Below are 17,776 nucleotides of genomic sequence, written 5' to 3' on the forward strand. Positions count from 1 at the left end.
TGCATATGTGAAAAGAGGTACCATACTGCAAGGTAAATAGGTATTTTATGCATGCAAAGAGCCCCATCATAATAATGTGATCTGTCACAAAACTTTTCTGCTGCTTTTCCACTTTGACAAAATTGTACACACCTTTGATTTACTGCTCCTTCCTTGCTGTTCTGTGCAGCATATTCACTGACAGAGACTTCACCTGATTGATATCCAAGTCCACTTCACACACTACCTAGGAATGTGTGTATCTGTCAACTCACACCAAGGCTTTAGTAAACAGAATCAGGGTGTTAGTGTACAACACAACACTTCCCACACATACACACCTGCATGTTTATGAGTCCTCGTTAGAGCGATGATGGGAAGACAGGTTCCAGAAAGAGGATTCCTTTAGGTGAGACAAAGACAGAATGACACAATTTGAGTGTTAGATGGTTTTTTTTAGGAGCGGCATCCTCATAAAAAAATATTGTGTACAGCAATTCTAAACCCAAGAACGGGCTTTGTAATGAATGTTGAATTCATAAGCTGAATATTTCTTCATTCAATTTATTTCGGCATTGATGCAATTCTATTTGCTATCTGAACACTGTTAATTAGTCATTATCTTCTTTCAAATTGCTTTTGCAGTCTGAAAAAGAATGCCACCACATTATTTATTTTGATTAACAAATGTGTGTCTGTTGTAAAACCATTCATGAGAGTAAGAATGGGAAGGAAGTCTGTTTGCACAACCAAAATTTACTTCACACATGGATGGTATTTTTCGGTATACATGCTGCAGAGTGGAGAAGAGAGATAAAACCGTTAGATCACTGCAGCTGTCAGCGGAGCTTTCCTAAAATCCAGATATGCTGAGCGACAGAGACGTGTATATCTTCCCTCTAAATGGAGATCACACATATGATGTGAAAGCAGAAGGTCACTGCCCACTTTAATGTTAAAAGGCTCTTTAATGCAGTGTGTCAGGAAGGGTGAGAGGTTACAGATGAGGGGGAGGGAGGATGTTGGGAGTCTTAACAGTTGTGTGCCAGAACTCACATAGACAGCATTTAATTTATCCGAGACATTTCAACATATGTTTTTATGCCATTTTAGTCTATTTATTAAATCAGAACCTATTAAAATAAATGATAAAATTAAATATCTAAGCTTGTTTGAGGATGACATTTGTTCTCCAAAATGAATCTTTCTAAAGAGGGGAAAAAACTGCTGCAGTAGATTAAAGGTAATAACAAGGGCCTGCATTTTTTACTTTACTGATAGTAAAATGGTTTTTAAAATGCTTACTTGACAGGGTCTCTGATGTTGTGTCTGCCAGGGTGAAAGGTCAGGGGTGAGAGGCCATGTGATTTATGGAGTCACAATGTGAAAAACATGGGGCTTATTTTGTCATCCCCTTGGGTCAGAGCATTCATAAAGACTGAAATGCCAGAATTCATAGCCATCTGTGCTTTACTCAGTTATAAATGACGGATATTTTGCAAAATAAACGGCATTTGTTAAGAGGTGTCGTTTCAAATTATTTCTTTTGTTCTTTATTTGAGAAAAAAAGCCCTGCTCATTATGATTAGTAAGGTTTAGTCTCCAAACTCTTTCGTTTTTTCTGTGATTCTGAGTAATAGGAATAATTTGCCAAAACATAAAATATGAATGCCACAGACATGTGGTTTGGTGTCATTTCAAAGGTTCTAAGTAGGAAGAAAACCTCATCATTAATGCTTAAAAATACACAAAGAATTATTCTCTTGAAACTATATCTGTGCTCTGAGCAAATGTCCTTAATGACTCGTAGCTGTAATAGTAGCTGTGCTGTACTCACATACTAGCAGGTATTTTCTACCTTATTTATTTCAGGTGGTGGGCATCTTCATTTTTTGGACTGAATTATTCTTCCCATTGGTGTACACAGGAGTGAAAGCCACTATCTTATTATCATTATCACAGGGTTAAAAGGTTGGTGTCTGTGTCTTCTCCAGCACAGATCCTACTTTGTGACCCTGCGACCCTCCACCCTTCTTTTCTTTCCTTTTTCCCTTCCACGCCTCGTTTCTCAGTCTAATGCTTTGGTAGCCTGATAACACTTTCACTCCCTCAGCTTACACTGTCTTCATTTATCTCTACTTTAGCCAACCCCACCTTTCGTTGCACACATGCATACACGAGGAAACATCGTTTACCCTAAAACGCCTCGTTCTGCTACTGTCTTTTTGTTCATCAACCTGAATTCTTCCACTCTCTTCTTTATGGCTTTTGTAATTTAAAGTCATGTGTTTATCTAATTTTCCACTGAAAATACTAAAATAAGGAATGCTATTTTGTATATAAAGTGTGACTAAAAAGGTTTTTATCCCACAATAGTCGAGAAGACGCAATTAGAGAGTTTTGCAAAAGAGTGCAGAGATTATAAAACCATCCACAGGTGGCATCAAACATATGAGCGACGATGTGGTTAAAATTGGAATGTAAAAAGATTCTGTATGCGAGAGCAACACATATAGATGATCATAATTATGTGGGTGCCTTTAACTTGTTTTTATTACTTGTTATTACTTTTCCCTTGGTCATAAATCTCTGTAGAGGTAACATTTTTCTGTGTAAATGCATATGTTGAAGTCTTTGGTCACATTTATTATATTTTAAACAAATATGTATAGCTTTTTAATTACGTTGTGGTTGCATCCCGGTGTTTAATATGAGGCGCCAGACATGATAAAAATGAATAAAATGCTAGGATCTCTTTCCCCTCTTGCCTCCCCACTCTTTGTTGCGGTCATGTTTTTTTTTTTTTCAGAGGCAAATATATTTGTCTCATTTTCTTTGCATTCCCTCGCATCCATTCAAATGGATTAGTTTTGGCAATCCCACTCCAGAAACTGTGAGTCCTTATATTGAGAAAATGACTGTTATTTTTCTTACTGATAAATTCAAAAACTGCAGCAAAAAAGTACTGCGGTAAGACGGTACTGAACAGGCCAGCCATAATAGTGTAGGACACAATAGTTTGTAGGATTTCAGAGCAGTTTGCAGTTCTGATGTACCCACCTAGTGTAGATTTAACACAGCAGTATAAATCCTCTGTAAGTTTGTAACTTTATGAAACACTAAAACATGCTTGTAGCCCAAAATTGGTCCATCTCACACTATTAGGTTAAAGCATATGCAGTGATGATATATTGCTAATGGACTTTAAGGAGTCTAGAAACTGATGACCTGTATACACAAACCATAGTGTGATAACCTCTAGGCCACGATCACAGGAAGTCAGAGGCTTTTCCATGAGTTTAAACTTGCTGACCTTTAAGGTCATTCAGTCAGCTGTGTGGTGATTGTTCAGTCAACACAAAAGCATGGATGCGACTGATTTATTAGACAATGTTTTTGCCCTTTTTCTCTTCCCAGTGACATGTTTTCCTTCATTTTCCTTCTTCTATTTCTCCCTGCAGTCGTCTGAACAGAAACAAGCTCCAGTTTCTTCCAGAGCTTCTCTTCCAGTCCAATCCCAAACTAGGACGACTGTGAGTACACTTCGATTTTCTTTTTTTTTCTTTCTCCCCATTCATGATCTCTCTCTGACTCTCCTCCGTCATTCTGTTTCCCCTTTTGTGCCGCTTTTGATGTGTTACGTGATCCATTTGAAAACACGACCATGGTGTCAGAAGTTTTATCCTGGTTGAGGGTTCAGGTCTCGCGCCAGGTGACACAGTGCCGCTCTGTGCTCCTGTCGAGAGTTGAAAAAGGCAGTGAGTGTCAGATGTGTGCGTTTGTGTGAGTATGCTTGATTTTAAGAGGTGAAAGTGTGCCTGGAGTGAATGTTTTGCTTGGACTCGTGCGGAATTTTTATTCAGGAATATTGAGTTTTCCCAGAGTTTCAGAGTGTAAGAGCAGGTCATACTGATGCAGCAAAGCCTCCCACTTGTCCTCCTCCTCTCTCGTTTTCATCTCACATTCCCAGACATACTCTCTTTGTTTTAGTCCCATTGGTGCATCCATGCCGTCTCCCCATCTGTGCTCTTTCTTTCCACTCAGGTTGTCAGGTTCTCTATTTGTTTTATCCGCAGAGAGGATAGTCAGCTTAGGTTGAAGGTTGAAACACCTTCTAAACTTTATAGCTGTTTACATTGGGCTTCTTTCAAGAGAACTTGGAGTTAGAGCGTGTGTGTGTGTGTGTGTGTGTGTGTGTGTGTGTGGGTGCATGCCTGAATTTAATTGTGTGTATAAGTATCATTGGGTACATCTATAAGTTTGTATACCCTACTGGATATTTTTTTGTGTTACATGTGTCATATCGATGCTGCGTTTCAACATATCAAGTTTATGTGTGTTCAGCATGTGTGTGCATGCCTATGGTGAGAGGTGTTAGGATAACAAATACCAGCGCTAGGACATTAATCTTCTCACTTCTCTCATTCTCTTTTATAATGTTTCCATGAGGCAGAACACATTGGAAGCTACTGTAACAGTTCTTTGTTCAAAAGATTCTTGTGCGTTTTCTTTCCATGTTTTTTCACCTTTTTGAAGTGTAGGTTGACCAAATGCAGAAATTAAAGGAATACTCCGGTTACTCCAAAATCACAAATTTGCTGGCGAGAACTGAAATGTAGATTGAAAAGTTTTGAGCTCTCTCCGTCACGGAGAATGGCAGCTATAGTCAGCTTAGGTTTGCAACACTTAAAGCGGATTTGAGCAGCGAGCCAGAGCCATTCCAGTGTCACAACATCAACATGTCCAAAGAAATGTCAAAAATTACATTTTTTTTTTTCCACGAAATAAATTAAATGTACTTTTCCAGTGCATATATTCACATCCTCATACTTCCAAAGCTTTGCTGAAAGTATCTTGGGCTGGCACCGGAGAAGTGGATTGTGTTGCAGGAAAGTTTCTGTGGACATTTTATGACATTTTGATTTGTTGGTCCACTATTCAAACCCTTTCTTCCATAACCGCTGTGACTCAAAGAAATGTTACAAGCTTTTGCAGCAACCTATCAACCTACAGGCAGCAACTATTTAATAGTCAAAAATGGATTCCTGAAAGTTGAGCTTTATAAGGAGATTTACTTGCTGTTTACAATCTGAAAGACTGGAATAAACATTACGTGCACAGTACATCCTGACTTCTGTCCACTGCAGGCTTCTGCCACTGTTAACATAGGTCTTAATTAATATACTGCTATCTATTCAGCTTAAATCAATGCTTATTTATCATTAGAACGTTTGTTCTATACTACCTTGTTTAGAATAAAAGTGATTTATAATGTTGTCAGTTTCAGTTTTCCTCCTTACTTTCTCACCGTGATATATTTTGTTGGACGGACATATTTTGTGTTTCATATTTTTGTGGTGATGTGTGATATATTGCTGAGGCAGAGTAGACTGCTAAATTGTCATCTATGTTAGCTGTGGCTTCCAGGATCACACACAGTTAAAAGTCCTCATAAACGCCAGGGACACACACAGTGACAGATGCAAATGGAGACGAATACAAATATTCCATCACACGCACATTTTCACATGGTATTTTTTTTCAACACTTTTTCCTTTTTCTTTGTGAATGACAGTCTTATTTCCTCCACCTCCTGGCTTACAACTATATAAAACCCCTAATTGCTCTCGAAAGCTATTATTTATCACCGGTCGAATATGGATCCCTATAGAGCTCTCAGACAACTCAGGAGAGTGGAAAGGGTGAAAGTGTTCCAAACTTAACATTATAAATCTCATGTTCTTTATATCCCTACTTTGCCATCAGCACAATCTAAATTACAGTGTCTGGAGTTTCCTCCGGCACTTTTTTTCTTTCCACTTTTCCTCTTTTTTTAGTGCTTTTTCTCCCATCCTCGCTGTGTTTTCTAAGGAAGTGGTGGTAATGTAAGCACCAAGGTATGTAGAAGAGAGCGTGTGTATAAGAGGGAAGGGCAAAAAGAGGATGAAATGTAGGTAGAATTATGGGATAGAGAGAAAGTCAGATGGTGGGAGACTTGCAGAGAGAGTAACAGCAGGAGAGTAAGGAGGAGGAGACAAGGAGGTTTGCTGGTGGCTTTCTGGTTTGGGTTCGTAACCTTCCTCTCTGTCAGCCTTGGTTAGATATTAAATGATGGCAGTGTGATAGGAATTACCTCTTAACCCTCCTATTAAAGCTCTGTGGTCTGAGGTTTGGAAAAGGGAGGAGTTGGAAGGAGCTGGACTAGCATTAAGTGAAAATAGCCATGGGTTAGTCGCTCTTGAGGAGGGTGCAGGGGTTCGGATAAGAGGTATCAGACTGGATAATAGTTTTTAGTCTAGTCTTTAATCCTGCAAGACTATGAATCAATCGAAGTGGTTGTCTCTTAATGGAAACTTTTCTAATTTAGCCTTAAGTGCTGTTGCTGAATGCCTGACAAAGACGGATGGACAACACGTATAACGGAGGTCATGAGAAAGGAGGGAGATGGATGGATGAAGGGATGCTGGTGGAAGATAAAGGTTTCTTGTAGATGGATGAAGGAAGTGGAGTCTGTGGTCCCTCTAGGTGCTTGGTAGGGGGGAGAGAAAACATAAATGGGAAGGGTGAGATGGATCGTGGACTGGAGTCTGTGGGTTTCAGTGTGTGCAGTCTGTGGTTGTTTCCCCCCACAGTTTGCAGAGACTGCGGTCTCACAGCACATGCACACAGACACACACGGTTGCACATAGTAAGCTCGAGCTTATTTGCGAAGAGTGTAATGAATTTTTGGTTTGAAATATAACGTATTGATGATATCTCAAATGGAAAAATGAAAGCTACTGGTTACAGGGCTTTTGTGCCTCAGTGCACATTGCACTGAGTCAGGGAGGTTTACTTTGTTAAGTGACTTGATGGCTGTTGGTCTCCTGTCTAATAATGCTGACCCAGACTGAGCCTCATCCTGTTATCTTCGCTTTCTCCTCTGGGAGTTTGTGTGTGTGTGTGTGTCTGCATGCTTGTTTAGTGCATAAAAAGGACTTGAATTAGCTCTGGCTCACAGCCCATGTTACTCATGAAGCAACAGGATCTCTCCCCCCTTGCCATTTAAGCAGCTCAGGTTACATTTCATTGGTTTGCATAAGGCAGAAGATGAAAAATGAGAGTAATGTTATACTAAAGAGATATTTCCCGTTTTCTTCATGAATAAATCCCTAGAGCCTCAGATGCTGAGTATTTCACAGTGTTGAAGGTGATCTTTGACCATGTTTCAACACTTATGGACTGTGAAATACTGTAGAAGCTTTGCAAATTTTAATGTAGCTCCTGCCATATAATGGATATTACAGAGTTAGTCAGCAGACTATAAATCTCTTCTGCTTGTGCTATTTCTAAACAGTATTTTTGGACACAGTGTGGCAAAGCTAAAGTACATAAATTACATCACTTTATCACATAAGCAACCAGAAAAGATGTGCTGTAAAATGAATGTTCACTGCAAATTTACAAAGACAAGATTGCATTAAATTTGTGTCTGCAATAAAACAAAAATGACTCAAGCAAGAAATAAACTAAAGATTTAGCTGGGGATAGAATCTAACTGTCAGATTATAGTCGGTTAGCATGCGTCAATATGAAGCTTGTAGTGATTATCTTTCATTCCAGTGTTATAGATTGTTTGCAATACACCTAAACAAAAACAGATAAATATAGTAACACACTACACATCCAGGTAAAATCCCAGCTGCAGTGTTAAGCAGCTTCATTCTGCTCTCTGCTGACGGAGCACTGCTGCTGGGCTCCGTCATTCTCCTTACTGCACCCCATGAACTGCATTACAGCAGGATATCGGCAGCCAAACATTCAGACTAAAAGGATCTTTTGGAGGCTTAATAGAAAGAAGGAAATTTAGTTTATGTCCAGAGGGAGGCCGGTAAGGAATTTTATCCAATCCATTTGTCCTTCAGAATGCTTCATCCCTACATGTTCACTGAGTGTTTACCAATTTGCATTACAAAAATACCTATAAAGGTTTATAGGTATAGGTTTAGCTAAACACGAGGGGGAAAACCAGCGACTGTGGAAGAGTAAAATTCAGTGAAGCAAGGTTAAAAGAGAAAAAAATCACCCGGATGACTCTAATGATCAACAAATCATGGCATGGAAGGTTCCCACTTTAAATCCCTGCACTGATGACTGGATGGTAATGAGATATTTTCTTCAGCACCATTAGGTTACTCTTGTGTGAAGCAGTTTACCTCCAAATGCTTCAGTGATTCTCCCAGATGTGAAAGTGTGGTCTTAACTCTCCACAGTTACTGTAAATACAATATATGAGTTAAGCCAGGGGAAAAGACGCTGCAGAGAGGGAAGAATGAGAACGGGAGGGAAGGCTGGAAAGAGCAGGGGGTCATTCGAGATGTCTTTTCCTCCTAATTAAGTTAATGGAGAAAGACGAGGAGCCTGCCTTTAATCTTGGCTAATTGTCCATTTAGAGGCGACTGCCATAGTTTACCTGCTGGAATGTTATGGTTAGTGTTACAGGAAGTGGATGAACCTTGTGTCCAGTGATTGGCTACGACAGACTGGGCCTCACTGGCGATTGGTTGGAACGATTTGGAAGGGTGAGAGGTGAATATAAACAGTCTGTACTTACATGTGTCTCCTCTTTTTGGTTATTATCTCATTCACTTATGACTTTATTCCTCTGTCTTTTTTTTAGTGTGCTCTGTTGCTGTTAGGGTTAGGGTTAGAAATACTGAACAAGCAGCTTTGATGTTTCTTTTGCTCTCTGGGAGTATACGATTGTTTTCGTGTCACTAGGCTCCAGGCCTTTTGTTTGGTTTTCACGCCACTGTGTGCTGGTGAGAAACAAATAAGTCTCAGATATATAAACACATAGACGCACACACAAATCCATCTCTCTCACGCCACCTCTCCTGCTGATTTAGAGCGCTGGACGTAGAAGTGTGTACTCTGGTCAGTCTATGTGTGTCAGACTTTATAGTGAACCACAGACCCATGACAGAACTTCCTAATAATTAAACATGACCCACATGTACAAACCGTGGTATGTAGCTGGACCACAAAGCTTGTAGGACCTGATACACAACTAAACACCAGGGCCAATATTCACCAGTAAAATGCATGTGCATTTCTAACATGTACATCAAGCTACCTTTATATTTTGATGAAATCCTTTTTGAAGCAATTGGCACAAAAGCAAAAAAGCAGAGGATGTTCTTGGATAAAGCAGCACCTGGAGGCTCATAGGCCCCGGGAAAGAGCTGCACCACTGGGCCCATGCTGGTATTCACTGGTATTCAGGGAAGGAAAGGCTTTTACTGAGGGAACCTGACCAGAGCTCTTCTAAAATAGGTCTGCTTTTAGTGGCTTGTGTCTGTGTGTGTGTGTTTCCCACAGCCCAGACGGCAGTGCGATTTTGTCCCAAGACATATTTAGATAAATACACACTGCTGTGATATTGAAAACCGAAAGAGAGAGAGAGAGAGAGAGAGAGAGAGAAACAGAGAGATAGGGAAAGCATGAGAGAGTGAGAGAGTGAGAGAGAGAGAGAGAGAGAGAGAGAGAGAGAGAGAGAGAGGGGGGATGATAGTGGGATAATTTGGGAGATTTGGTTACATGAGGAGAATTTACGATAATTCTTTCATCCTTTCTCTGTTAACAATACTTTCTAATTTGATGCACTCAGCGTGTTTGCATGTAGCTAAGTAAATGGTTGTGTTACTGTTGGCTTACTGTAGCAAACTGCTTTAAATAAAATCTCACCAGGAAATTATATTTTTGTTTTTGGTTCACCATTTCTGGTGCACATACTCATACACATGGCTGGGTCTGTCATTTCTTGTATGTGTTTAATCTTTGTTTCACCTTCGTGCTCATGCTACCTTATGTTGAGAACTGTCAGGCTTTAGGATTTCCCACATAGAGAATGAACATATGAACAACTTTATATTGTTTGTATTTTAAACTTTTCCTAAATTGAACAAAAACTACTTAAAAATAAAAATAGAAGAATGATTTTGATCTCCAAATTCATTTTTTTGTTCATAATATTTCACTCCATTGTACAAGTGTTTATATTCATATAAAGTCTCTGACACCAATTCTTAATCATGCAGTTCAAATGCATAAAGTGTTTAAGTTTGGTTCTCTTGCTGTGAAAGCGCTGGAAAGGCATAAAGTGTGTGTGTGTCTAAGCCTATGTGTATTTTCCTTTGCAGACGTGTGAATAAAATAAGCCAGAGTGTGTCTTAGTGGGGCAGAATGCACCATCCAGGCGGTCTTAAAGTTCACAGCAGCAACACCTTTTCCTTGTAGCTGCCTACTTCAGCAGCTTGCCAGTTAGCTAGCATGCTGCAGGGCCAGAACCTATGAAAAGTTCATGGGAGGTTGTGTGGTTGTTGACTTTTTCTTTCTTTAAGTTTTTACATAGCAACACATTTTATATGTTTGTACTAAAATAGCACAGGGACTGCATGTGGTAGTAATTTCACCATGCAAATAAAGATGATTTGATGGGGGATGTAACAGTGGAGCAGCTAGTAAACTTGGATAAAGATAACTGGTTTTCCCTTTGACCTCCTTACTCTTACAGAGGAATGGTATGCAGCCACATACTACATATTCATTGAGCTCACTTGTCTTGTATGTCAGCGTGTAGGGTAAAGCATATGCTCGTGTTTACAGTCTAGGTGTTAGTTAATATGCATGTAGGGATGGGAATGGAGAACCGCTTCTTGTAGAAACTGGGTCCCAGTAGTCCAGTTCTTTGGATTTGTTAGTCTCGATCCCGCTTCATGCACTCCCACTACAATCAGCTGATTTCAGTTCCCATGTCAGAGGAGGAAAATAGCGACGTGTACTAAAGCATGATATGGACATTTATTTTTATTGCACAAAAGGAGAGATAAATGGCAAAGTGGAAAACTGCATCCAGGAAAGAAACAACCGCTTTATGCCGCTAACACAACTTCGGTTCTTTGCCAGCATCTGCCAAGACAGCTTGCTACCGCTAAGCTAGCCAAGAACCCAGAGTGAAAGCTGCCGACCCCAGCAGCCAGACCCTGAACTTGAACAGGTAACAAACAGATGCAGTCAGGCTGCCTCCTTTTCCACCTGTTCATGTTTCTAAAGCAGAATCACTGTGGGGATCACTTTTTCGTGCTCAATTTCATCTTTGCTTTGTGTGGTCAGCTTTGTTTTCTGCTAATGGAAAGATCTTAGAGACGTGTGCCTTCATTGAGGATTTGTGTTGGTGTGTGGGGTTGTGGCCCCAGGTTTATATTGTTGAATGGTGACTATGAGAAGTGTCTTTTAGCTATTTTACAGAGTAACATGAAAGTAATGTAAAGAGTAGTATAACAAATTACTTTTTCCTGTGAGTAATTAAGTAGCATACTGCATTACTTTTCTGCATTACTTTTAAGAAAGGTGTTCTGTATAATTATGGCTTTTTTGTATAATGACTCCAACACTGACCACAACAAAGAGGGGAAATACCTCAACAAACATGCACAAACATGCGACGCACAGCATGGAATTAATTTCATTTCTTTATTGCTGCTTAGAAACGGTGGTGACTCTCAAAACAGAGCCAATGAGAATCCAGTGACAATCCATAAGTAGTCGAATCAATGAGTGATGTCCATAATGGGATTGGAATCAACTTGACCTGAGCTAAATATGGCAACACAGGATAGTAATTTGTGTGACTGCATATTTGCTTATATGTTCGTATATGTCCTATTTTCCCGTGTGTGTGTGCGTGTGTGTTGCTCTGTCAATCTGTACTTGCATTTAAGAAGAGGCAAACTTGATATAAGCCCAAATACACTCACACAGTGTTTGTTTTATCCTAATTTAGGTTTACATGAGAGCACTAATCTAAAACAGACTTGGCTCACTGGAACGATGGAGGAGGATGACAAGGAGATGAAGGAAGAAGGGGAGAAGATAGGAAGAGCAGCAGGGGCACATGATAGAGAACAGGAATTATATGTTTAGGGGGAAAAACACAGGACTGGGTAACAGGTGAAGATGGTCGAGTGAGACATAGCAAGGTTGAGGAAAGTAAAAATGGAATGAGACAGAGATTAGGGTAGCTGGAGGAGAAATTAGGGCTGTAGATACTCTCTCTGAATAGGCGCTTTAAGAAAATAGAAGCTTTTGTTGATTGTTGACCTGCTTTTTCCCCCCTTCTTACAGCAAGGACTAATGATCTGGCTCTGATTTGAGATGCTTTATTTTTCCTAAAGGATATTTTAAAAACCTGGCAACTAACTTCTGGCCTTTTCTCCCTCTCTCTCTCTGTGTGTGTGTGTGTGTGTGTGTGTGTGTGTGTGTGTGTGTGTGTGTGTGTGTGTGTGTTATAGGGTGGGTTTTTGTAGTAAAAGCACAATGGAGTTGTATACACCCGGCACTTCATTACTGACAAAAGACAAACCACTAAACAAATATAATTCCCTCCCATAATTACATTCATGTGTATAAGCTGATAAAAAGGACAGATTCTTTCCTCAGCACTGTTCACTGCTGCATTTTTTTTTTTAGTGAAACTCCAGACTTCTTTTTTTTCAAACATTTTTACATGGCTTCCAGGGCAACACAGTAATATAAATGGGTACAAAGAGAGGCTCATGCTGTAAAGGTCAAACTGAAATTCTGTGATGATTACTACAGAGGAAATAAAAAGTGCAGCAGTAATAAATAATCTTCTCGTAGTTTAGAGTACGATTATTCCATGAAAGATTTTTTTCACATTTTTGAACAGGTTTCTTGGTGTTAGCTTGTGTTGTCGTGGTTTTAGTTAATGTTACGCTATTAATCATGTCATACGAACATCTCATTGTAACTATCTGATTTCAAAATAAATCTCGCAAAGTGTTATAGCAGCTGAAACCTGACCTGCAGACTAACTGTTGTTGTAGAGTTACGGTGATGTCATTTGAGGGTGTCTGTCTTTAATCTTCTCCTAAATTCTGGGAAAAACGGTTTCCAGGTTATTTACTGTAATCTGACAGGTGGGGGGAGTTAGTCGGTGTAAATTGAAGCTCCAGCCTTAGTGTGGGGCCCAAAAAAGTGATGAAATATCTCAGTGTGTGATTACACGTGCCTGCAAAAAGATACTAAGCAACTTAAGATTCACCACTGCTTTGTGGGCTGAATTCTGTGCTACAGGTTTAAAGTTGGTAAGCAACAAGACGCAAATAAGATTTTTAATTTAAGCCCACTTTCAGTAATCAATAATAATATAGAACGTGATGTGACTTTTATGAAGTGAGGTAGAAAGCAATCATGTGATGGATGGCTGTGTGGGCCTGCTTGACTTTAAAGCAGGTCACTTGAGTTTATGGCCTGTCACAGATCTGGGAATAATGGTTTCCTCAACCATAAGCTTTACCTAATAATAAATGCACAAATGCTGCAGAACACAAAATCTTTGTTGCGAATGTTAAATAAAAATAAGAAAATGCTATAATCTACTGTCTCCTGGCTCGCAGTTGTGCTGTCTGAAAACATGCAGCTGTCAACAAAACAACCAAATTATTAAATCACTGTGGTCATAAGGCTTTACATTTTAGTTCGTATTATAGAACCTAAGAGTGTTTCATTATAAGAAATGAATAAATATTGACATCATTATTTTTGATTGGATTTCTGGAAGTCTTCCCTCATGTCACTGTTTGCCGGTCTAACTCTGTAATAGCAACAAAATGAAAATTCCATATATGGAAATTCAAGCCCGCTCAGTTTTCTTGAATGTTAATCCCACGTGAGTAAAAAATTGATACTTTGTGCTATTAAACCTCTTCAGACACCTTGACATACTGCAAACACAGTGTGCAAAGTGATTAACATCAGGATTTTGTGAATCGGAGTCGGTGAGAACGTCTGAGTTTGTGCGCGCGCACGCGTGTGTAACATTTCACTTTGTGGGAGGTCTGCATAGCTCTTGCTTTCTTTGTTGATCATTTTTATGGCTACATATGTAGAACTATATGTGGAACTGGCTAATGTCTCTCACACAGACACACACACACCTGCAGACACATGGATGTATCTCGAGAGTTATGCTTTCTGTATATGGGCTCACAAATGAATGTTTGAACACGTGTGTCTTTTAGTTAGACTTGTGATTTATTCTGTTTAAGTGAGGTCTGATTGTTACAAATGAGCCAAAACTGTTAGTATTGCTCTGGTATAATCAGAGTTATACACACGCACACATATGCACAGAATGGCCCAGAAACACTGGAGATATACACATTGACCCACACACTTTGGAGACGCGAGTAAACACAAATCTCTTCATCTGTCTTGCTGTCACACAAACATGGTCATTCAGTGACTAAGAGCTTTGTAAGGTGGTGTTTCACAACTGAATGCCAAAAGAAGAAAAAGATTTTTGTCCTAATGTAAATCCCCAAACTGTATTTAGAGTATGAAAAAATAACCAAATTAAGCAAATTTGCTCGGCAAAATAAAAAAATGAATAAAGATCAGCATTTACAATGTATTTACAAATTGGTATACCTTCCTGTGAAGTCCTTCTGTTGCAGATTTTATCTACAAGAAAACCATACACACAGTAACTAAAGCCAGAGAAACATTTTGGAAGTAATTACTTAACTACAGTGTCATACAGTGACCTGCGTTGTGTGATTAACTCAAGGTTTGTCTGGTTGTCATTATGTTATTGTGTCGTAACATGCTGGCTATATTGAGCTAAATAACTCTGGAGGGTTTAACATCATCCATGTATGACTGCAGATGATTCAATAGCAAAAATAACAAACATAAGCTGCTACATGCAACATTTTGTCATCAGTAAATCTTAACCATACTGAGGCTGAAACATTTGAATAAACACAGCAAACAAGAATCCTGCCAAGACGATTGGCAGCCACAATCCATCCTCAGAACTGAATTGTTTGCCACCTTTTTGATTTTGTTAGAGATGTGTTAAATTGCTTTATTATACAGAACTAGAACATGGTGCTGCTGCCCTTCACTGCAGATTAAAGTTTTCAGCACTTCAGAATACACTGAGTTTGATGAATCACTTTCACCTCTTTAAATATTATCATTTGTTTACATTTCCATGGTGGCTATACAAAGCCATTTCAACATTTGGCATTATAGAAAATGTTTTATGTGCACATTTCAATTTTAACCTTGTACTGCAGTTACATAAAAATTATGGTACAGCCTTTAACAGTTTGGGTTACCTGTTGCCTTGATTTTGCTTATATTTCTACACAGCAATAGTGAAGCATATTCTTTTACAGATGTGTATTCCCCAACAGGTTGATGAGTGCATGCTGGTTGTAGCTGGCAGCCTCTTGCAAAGACGGTACTGTACTAAAAACCTCCTTGTGATTGATTTGGTAGCTAGTTTGCATGAAAGACACAATTTGTCTGCAAACAGTCTCCAACTACTGGCTGAGCAGGATTGAAACTCTGAAAAGTTTGCTTGAAATTGCAACTGGAAAAGGGAACTGGCTTCACAGTAAAAGTTGGAACTTTTGACATGTGTAAGGCACAGTGTTGGTCAAGTAATTAGTTACTAATTACTGATTATTTCTCCAAGAAATTAATCCCATTACTTTACTGATTACTTATTTTCAAAAGTAATGAGTTACTTTATTACTTAGTTACTTTTTAAAAAACATGACACACAGCCAGAATACGTAATAAAGCAATAGACCTTTCAGTCCAATTCTATGTTTTTCTGCGTAATCCATCATGTAAAATTGAATCAAATGAAAAAGTCTCTTTTCAAAACTTGATTTATGAGTTTTAATCTTTTAACTTCATGCACGTTGCATCAAGCAAAAATGAAATTATATGCAACAGTCTTTGGCTTGAAATTTGTTTAACATGAATTTCACATTCCTGTGGCAGCGTGCTAGGTGCTTGCTCAGATTTGAAGTTGTAGAAAGAAGTTTTCTTCTCATGCAGAGTGTACAGCGGACATGTTTTTGTCACTTTTTAACGAATTAAACTCAAAGTAATGTCAGTACTTCCACGCTTTGGGCGCTACATGGTCGTACTCATTATCCATCGTTGATCTACACACATCTGTTGCTACCATGGATGTTGCACGCTCATACGTTATTGTCATGAGACACTCTCACAAACAAAATCACGGTTTAGTAACGCAGCATGCTTACGGGAAAGTAACAGTAATCTAATTTCTTTCTTTCAATAGCAATCCCTTACTTTACTCATTACTTGAAAATAGTAATCGGATTACAGTAACATATTACTTGTAATGCATTGCTGCCCATATCTGGTAAGGCACAACTTTTACTTTGAAGGTGAATGGTCTCCATTTCTGGGCTGCACTGGCCACAGCAGCCCCCAGCAACCACAAGCCAAGTGGTTCAGTGTAAGCATTTTTCCCTGGTAACAGTTCTTCAGGCCTCTGTGACCCAGGTCTTACACTGCGGATTACGTAATGTACGGTTTTACTGCTGTACTGCAAGGGGTCATCTCTATGTTTTATATCATTCATAGTAATTACAATAAGGAAAAATAAGATGCTTTTGAAAGCTGTTTAGTAGAGTTTTTGTGCAGGTTTTTGAAAAAAGAGGGAAGAGGGAGAAAGCTTAGATAATGAATGACACAACATTTTAGATTTAGATTACATGGAACAGCACCAGAGCTACGAACAGTCTGACTGTGAGACAGAGGAGAGGGAAATGAAGATATAGCAAATGAACGACTCAGCAGAAACAGAGATAGAAAGAGAGTGAGAGAGTGAGCGAGAGAGAGAATGAGCAGGAGAGAGAGAGAGAGAGACAACCACATGAATGGGGTAAGTGTAGATTTAACCAGACCTCGTCTAAATGCAGAACACCACAAAGCCACTTTAAAACCTGTACAGATATATTTATACATCACATACAAACGCTCACAGCAAACACTGTGGACTTGAAAACACACTGACATTATGAGCAGATAGCGCACGGGATAGACAGCCCCTTTAGTCGGGTTCAAACATGGTTTTTCAGGTGTCATTATGGAACTTTAAAATGGACCTTGATTTGTTCGATTTACTTTTACCTTAAACATTTACTCCTACATTTACATTGTTTACAAATATTATAATTGCGCCTCAACTCATGTTAGCAGTGATGCATTTGAAGCCATGTTTATAGCTAAATCTGTATCCAAATCTACAGTTATGCCTAAACAAAGGCATACTTCAACAGGACAATGAATGAAAAGCCAGCTCAGTGGGAGCATGTAAGAAGTGCTTATTTTTAGGTTTAGAAAGATAATTAAAGATCCTAAAAAGGCCATGACAGTTTGTGTATGTTGCTCAAATCATGTTACAAACAGCGGGGCTTATCTTGTTTGTGTTGAACATTCTTCTCACGGCTTAAAACGCTTACAGACGTCATCGTGTGTTGTCAGTGTGTGCATGTGTAAGACAGAAAAAGATTAGAAAAGGAAGGAGGAGCACATCTTTCTTTCTATGAAAGAAAGATATTAGGTGTTTGTTTATGCCTGTATCAACTAAACAAAGGGAACAGGAATGTGCATTTTTGTGTTTAAACATAGAAATATGAAACCATGAAAAAAGTCCAAGCAGTCTTCCTTTTTCATGTCTTTTCTTCCCTTTTCTTCTTTGCTTTGTTTTGCCTTTTTACGCTTTCACATTCACGCTTGGTTTTAACATTTGACATCAGAGAGAGGCTAATACTATGCAGACTTTGGATAACCTGTCAGGTGTTTGTTCGTCTGAGGGGCATTTGCTTGTTTGTATGTGTAGAATTTATATATAGGTGTGCTTTTTTAGTGAGTATTTGTAACTGTCACCAGGATCCAA

The 17,776-nt window shown here is 39.0% G+C and overlaps 1 protein-coding gene across 1 annotated transcript in view; it reads left to right on the plus strand.

The window, feature by feature from the left end:
• The window catches only part of slit3 (slit homolog 3 (Drosophila)), a 229,056-nt gene that overhangs the window by 21,244 nt on the left and 190,036 nt on the right, over positions 1–17,776 (plus strand). The window contains exon 4 of the mRNA XM_005467284.4: positions 3,441–3,512. Coding sequence (XP_005467341.1) covers positions 3,441–3,512 — 72 coding nt within the window. The remainder of the gene's footprint in view (positions 1–3,440; positions 3,513–17,776) is intronic.

The sequence above is a fragment of the Oreochromis niloticus genome, linkage group LG2, assembly GCF_001858045.2.
Source record: "Oreochromis niloticus isolate F11D_XX linkage group LG2, O_niloticus_UMD_NMBU, whole genome shotgun sequence".
NCBI lineage: Eukaryota > Metazoa > Chordata > Actinopteri > Cichliformes > Cichlidae > Oreochromis > Oreochromis niloticus.